At 49.8% G+C, this 5882-nt stretch overlaps 1 protein-coding gene across 1 annotated transcript; it reads left to right on the top strand.

Annotated features, from left to right (window-relative positions):
- The first annotated feature begins 2177 nt into the window (after positions 1–2177).
- Positions 2178–5466, top strand: GPX2 (glutathione peroxidase 2). The gene is made up of 2 exons (XM_028505412.2): positions 2178–2500; positions 4805–5466. The coding sequence occupies exons 1-2, from the start codon at positions 2279–2281 to the stop codon at positions 5153–5155; spliced, it is 573 nt and encodes a 190-aa protein (XP_028361213.1). The 5' UTR covers positions 2178–2278; the 3' UTR covers positions 5156–5466.
- The last annotated feature ends 416 nt before the right edge of the window (positions 5467–5882 follow it).

The raw sequence follows: 5882 nt of genomic DNA, 5'->3' as shown, positions 1-5882 counted from the left end.
TCAGCAAGGGGCACCTTCATGCTGCATTTCCTGCTACCTCTCCTACTGGCCAAAGGTTCCATTCCCACGTAGGTAACAGAGGCTTGATTTTAGGGAGCTGCCAGCTGAGACATGGGGGTTCCCACATGCTATAAGCAGCCACGGGCCAGGCTACAAAAGAGAAAAGCAGGGCATTTCCTGGCAAGTAAGTCTCTCTCTTCTAAACGGAACAGATTCTCAAGCCCAGCTGCTGCCAGCCTTGCTTATTCTTTGTTCTAGCAGACAGTTCCCCGCGGGCATGTACCTGTGAAAACAGTCTCTCGTAAACATTTGCACTGTTGTTGAAATTCACTCTAAAATCCCAAAGCCAGGTAAAGCCTAATTGCCAGTTTCACTGATGGAGAAATCCAGGCATCTTTAAAAAGTGATTTGTTGAGTTGGCAGGTGCTTGGAGGGATGAGGTGAAGCATTAGGTCTTTCTAGTTTCTGTGGGCTTCCAGGGTGTGCTCACACCACATAATCCTCAGCAGGTCCCCAGCTGGCCTGTAACACTCGGCGTGGCTGCTGTTGAAAACACCATGGGTGGCCTGGCTGGGTCTAGAAGCACAGCAGTTTGACTCCCTGCGTACTTCCTTCTGTGGGGGAATTACCGGCATAAACCCTCTGGAAAGTGTTTGGGACTGGGCCTTGGTCTGAGAAGAGGTGGGTGTGGCTCATCCCCTCTGAGCTTCCTGCCTGCTGTGTGACTCCTGTCCCCCTTGCCCTGCCCACAACTGACTGCATCCTCATGACCCCCCTGGGGGGGAGGTTTAGGGTGAAGGGAGAGCAATGATAGGGGATATATAAAAGGAAGTCTTTTTTTTAAAGATTTTATTTATTTATTTTTAGAGAGGGAAGGGAGAGAGAGAGAGAGAGAGACATCATTGTGCGGTTGCTGGGGGTCATGGCCTGCAACCCAGGCAGGTACCCTGACTGGGAATCGAACCTGCAACACTTTGGTTCGCAGCCCGCACTCAATCCACTGAGCTACACCAGCCAGGGCTTAAAAGGAAGTCTTTTTAACCAACTGCTGAAATTATTAACGTTGTGGAAGTTGAGGCATGAGGGAAGACTCCATTCTTGTTCTAACTAGCCTGGGAACGTAAACTTTTTCGACCCTCCTAGTCCTGTATGTACATCTGGACCTCCAGGTCACCCTCGAAGAACCACACATACATCCACCTGGCTTCCATTATCCAAACCACCAGGACCTGACCTGACCTCCTGGTCCCCGTCTTCCAGACAACCCAGCATCCACCATCCTCACTGCCTGACGCCTGACTGATACCTGTTCTGGACCAATCCTAGGGCTAAGAATGCAGGGCTAATTCTCAAAAGTGTACATTTCACTATAAAAATTTGTAACTTTTCTTTCTTCTTTGGGGCATATCTGGCTTTTGCCTAGCTGTGTTCCCTGTCTGCAAACTCCAAGAGCCTTGAATAAATCCCTATTATATATTTCTAGCAAGGCCTCCAGACTCCTTTTGAGTTCACGTGATAGGGGTGTAGACGAGGAGATGGCACAGTGCAGGGGCGGGGGTGCATGTGCTCCCGAGCACAAGTGGCATCACTCAGCAAAGGACTTTGCAGGACAAACGCCCTTCATTTCTTCAGCCTGGTGCAAGCTGGGGCCTGAAAGCCATTATTTTATAAAATCACATACTGTTCCCCTAGGGGATCCCTTTGATTTTGTGGAAAGCAACAGCCAGAGAGAAAACCATGAACAGTAACATGTATATTTCCATTGTAATCTGAGTCAAGGGGGCATGCGCCCCAATTCTCTTCCTCCTCTTTCAGATCTCAGCAAACTCTGACCTCCCCACTGCACAGTTCAGAGCCTGGCGCTCAGCAGGCTCTCAGTAAACATCTGCACCCTGGGAAGAAGACTTGCTGGGGCAAGTAGGAGTCAATCCTGCGTCCCTCCCTCCCTTTTTTCCTCCCTGACGACCTTTGGGGCTCTGGTTTCCTACAAGTAGTGAATTATTCATGTCTGCTCATAGATATCAAATTGGCCCTTCCCAGGTTGCCAGCAGGGTGGGGCAGGGAGGTGGCTTTGTTCTGTCTGTAAATAGGAGCAGCCTTGTTCAAACAGCCCTTGCAGGTGGGTGACTATTTTTGCTAAGTCATTCTGGGGATGCTCAAAGCCCCATTGTGAGTGAGATTCTTCCTGTACTTCCAGGCTCCTCCTCCCTCCCCACCCTTTTAATAGATCCCTAAGTGGGCCCGAGCCACTCTGCCAGGCTCACCCTGCACTTTCACCATGGCTTTCATTGCCAAGTCGTTCTATGACCTGCAGGCTGTCAGCTTGGATGGGGAGAAAGTAGATTTCAATACATTCCGAGGCAGAGCGGTGCTGATTGAAAATGTGGCATCGCTCTGAGGCACAACCACTCGGGACTTCACCCAGCTCAACGAGCTGCAATGCCGCTATCCCAGGCGCCTGGTGGTTCTTGGCTTTCCTTGCAACCAATTTGGACATCAGGTGAGGGGTCCCTTGTATTGCACTCAAGGAGTTGGGTGGTCTAGTAGGCTAAGGGGAGGGAAGCAAGACTATGCATGCTGGAGTGTCTGGAATCATGGGGTGTGTTTTGTTAATCTAGGTCTTTAGTATGTGTGACTACCAAGGGGAAGTATACATGAATTCTGTCCGTGATCAAAGACTGAGGGTGCGGATTTTTTATTGTTTGTTGTCCTCCCACTATACTTCATGAGGGCTGGTACCAGGTCTGTTTTTCTCTCCCTTGTGTCATCAGTGCCTAGGGTACAGAAGACACTCATTAGACATTTGCTGAATAAATGAATGGAAGAAATAGAAGATCAAGAATCAGATGAGGATTGAACTGATTCAGGAGACCTTAGTTCTAGCTAGCACTGGCCCTGTTATTTAATGGCTCAATGCCCTCGGAAGAATCACTTAATTTTTCTGTTTTATTTTCCTCATCTGTAAATTAGGGGTAATACTACTTATCTCCTAGGGTTATTGTGAGGCTTTGAGGATACAATAAACAAAAGTAACTTGAAAGTTATAAAGTTATGCAAATGCAAGCAACTTTATTATTTGGATCGAAGAGTTTTGTTTGTTTGAAATCAGCCAAGTGGAAAGTGAATTTGGGGGAGAGCTAAGGGTGTGCAGTGTGCCCTCGGTGCCCTCGGGGCACCACTTGCACCCCTCTGTCTCTGATTACTGGGTCAAGGTGTTACAGATCTTCAGCCCACATGCGTCAAGTTATCTTTTAGGGATTCTTCTATTTTCACGTATTAGTTGGACAGCACCAGCAGGCAGGATGTCCTCAACTGAACCCTCTAATTAGAGTCCCCTTAGTTCAATTCATAGTGGCATCAAGACAAGGAGATTAGCAGAGGTACACATGGGAAGGCTGGAGGGTCCCGGCTGTGACACACCTGAGCCCAAACTGTTCCTGCTCTGACTGTTCCTTCCCGGCCTCAGTCTGTTTCCAGGCCTGGCTGGAGCAAGAGAGCTGGAAAGGGCAAAACCCCTTTAGCGCTGTCTGTCTGGCCCTAGAGACACCTGCAGCCTCACATCACTTCAGACTAGCTAGTTGCTGGAGGGAGTCCATACCCCACCAGGAGCCAGAGAGCCATTTGCACTAGAGATAAAAAGCCTAATAGAGATCAACTCTGGGCTCAAGATGTCATGATGGCCTAGAACTGACTGTACTAATTGATCCTAGTAGGTCAGAAGCAGGAACTTTCTCCCAGAGGGAGATACCTGACTCTTAGACTTGGAGGGGGGTGGAAAATGAGGGTTCCTATGGGCCTTTGGCAGTTGTCATGGGTGGGGAATGCTGAAGGGGACAGATCAATGATGGCAGTGGGGAGGGAAAGACAGGTGACCAGGGAAGAGAGGTAACAGGTTCAGGCTAAAGCACTCATAGCTGACCACAGTGAGTGTGAGAGGCAGGAGCCTGAGATGGCAGTCTAGAAGTGGGAGGAATGATAATTACAAATTCATAGCCCTCAAGCACTTAATTTCCTTAATTCCCCCTTTCCCTGGCCGATGCCAGAACCCTGTGCCCTCTATCCTACTTAATTCATCCCTCCTAGGCACTAAGAGATTACATTTAGATTACATTCACTGATGTCTCTAACTCACTTTGCCTTCACGGCACCTGAAAACTAGACTTCCCTCCTCAAAGCTTCCCCCTACTTGCACTTACAGGACAAGGCGAGGTGAAAGCAAGAAGCCATACATCCCATTCCCCTAGGCCTCAACTTCACTCTTAGTGTGAGGAGCTGAGCAGGGCAGAGGCAGAGGCCTCACCACTCACATGTAAACTGAAGCAACAGAAGCAAAACCAGGGCAGAGAGAAAGGCAAGGTGGTAGCGGGACATATGTGGAGGTGTGTGTGGGTAGGTGAGTTGAAGGAGGGTTCTAGGCAGTATGGCCTGAGCCTCCTTTTCCTTTCTAGGGCCCTGAACTTAAGGTTCTTGAAGCTTCAGACAGATCCCCTGAGAACTGCCCAGGGTAGATTGGAGAGAGAAGCAACAGATCAAAAGTGCTAAATCTATCAGTATAAGAACAACCAAGTTAGGACCTGCAAAAACCTTCAGAAATGGCCTAGCAAAAAACATGAATAGCTGTGAGAGGGAAAAATCTTAAGAGTAAGGCAAAGCAAATAAGGAAGGAAAGAAAAGGAACAGAAGGAAAAAAAGGCTCATAGAAAAGAATGATCCCGGGGAGTGTAGAAGCTGAAAGATTTGCATGTTGTGGACACTCATTTTCCCTCTCCCCTCTTCCATCTCTTTGTCTTTTTTCCTCCCCCAGGAGAACTGTCAGAATGAGGAGATCCTGAACAGTCTCAAGTACGTCCGCCCTGGGGGTGGATTCCAGCCCACCTTCACCCTTGTCCAAAAGTGTGAGGTGAACGGTCAGAACGAGCATCCTGTCTTCGCCTACCTGAAGGACAAGCTCCCCTACCCTTACGATGACCCATTTTCTCTCATGACCGATCCCAAGTACATCATTTGGAGTCCAGTGCGCCGCAGCGATGTGTCCTGGAACTTCGAGAAGTTCCTTATTGGGCCGGAGGGGGAGCCCTTCCGCCGCTACAGCCGCACCTTCCCCACCATCAACATTGAGCCCGACATCAAGCGCCTCCTCAAAGTTGCCATATAGACGCGAGCCGGTCAGCACACAGGTCTCCTCCTCCATCCAGCCCCTGTGTATCTGTCCTTAGGACCCAGTGCGCCCTCGGGAGACACTGCTGGCCCTACGCTTTCCCTTGAGATCAGTCTCCTTCACCGAAGGGCCTTGCCTTTCCTGTCTGCCTGTCTCCCTCTCTCCCAGCCTCCAGGACTTGGGTGGGCTCTGGACCTTCACAGAATGATGGCACCTTCCTAAACCTGTGTGGGCGGTGTCTGAGACTCGTGAAGGGCCCCCAGCCAGCCTCCTAGCTGAGTCCAATAAAGGGCAGGTGTGGAAATGGCCAGGTTCTCTGCGTCTTCTTCCTTGACAGACAGGGTAGTGGGATGGTACTAACTGCAGGCCGGCACCCAAAGGCGGGGGAGAGGAAGGCTCTGATCAAGGGGACACCTTAATTACCATTTGGGAAGCGGGCCCTGGTCAAGGTCTGCGGAGGCAGGTGGAGTTGCCTGGAAGTAAATTGTGCTGTTACTCTCTGGCTCTTCTCCAGAACTGTGGGAAGGAGGTGATAATGAGGAGTAAAGAAGGGAAAAGATGATGGGACCTTTGCTTGTGAGTACAAGGAGACTTGAGGGGTCCAGTTAGCAAGAAGTCACTATCAGTGTGGGCACTGGGCCAATTAGATAGGACCAGCACCTTGAGAATTTCCTGGGAAGTCAGTTCGGTGAACTTTGTCAGTAGACGGTAACAGCAAGGACGT

Source organism: Phyllostomus discolor, chromosome 1 (assembly GCF_004126475.2).
Source record: "Phyllostomus discolor isolate MPI-MPIP mPhyDis1 chromosome 1, mPhyDis1.pri.v3, whole genome shotgun sequence".
Classification (NCBI taxonomy): domain Eukaryota; kingdom Metazoa; phylum Chordata; class Mammalia; order Chiroptera; family Phyllostomidae; genus Phyllostomus; species Phyllostomus discolor.
Note: the sequence above shows the minus strand (reverse complement) of the source record. Positions and strands in the feature narration are given on the sequence as shown.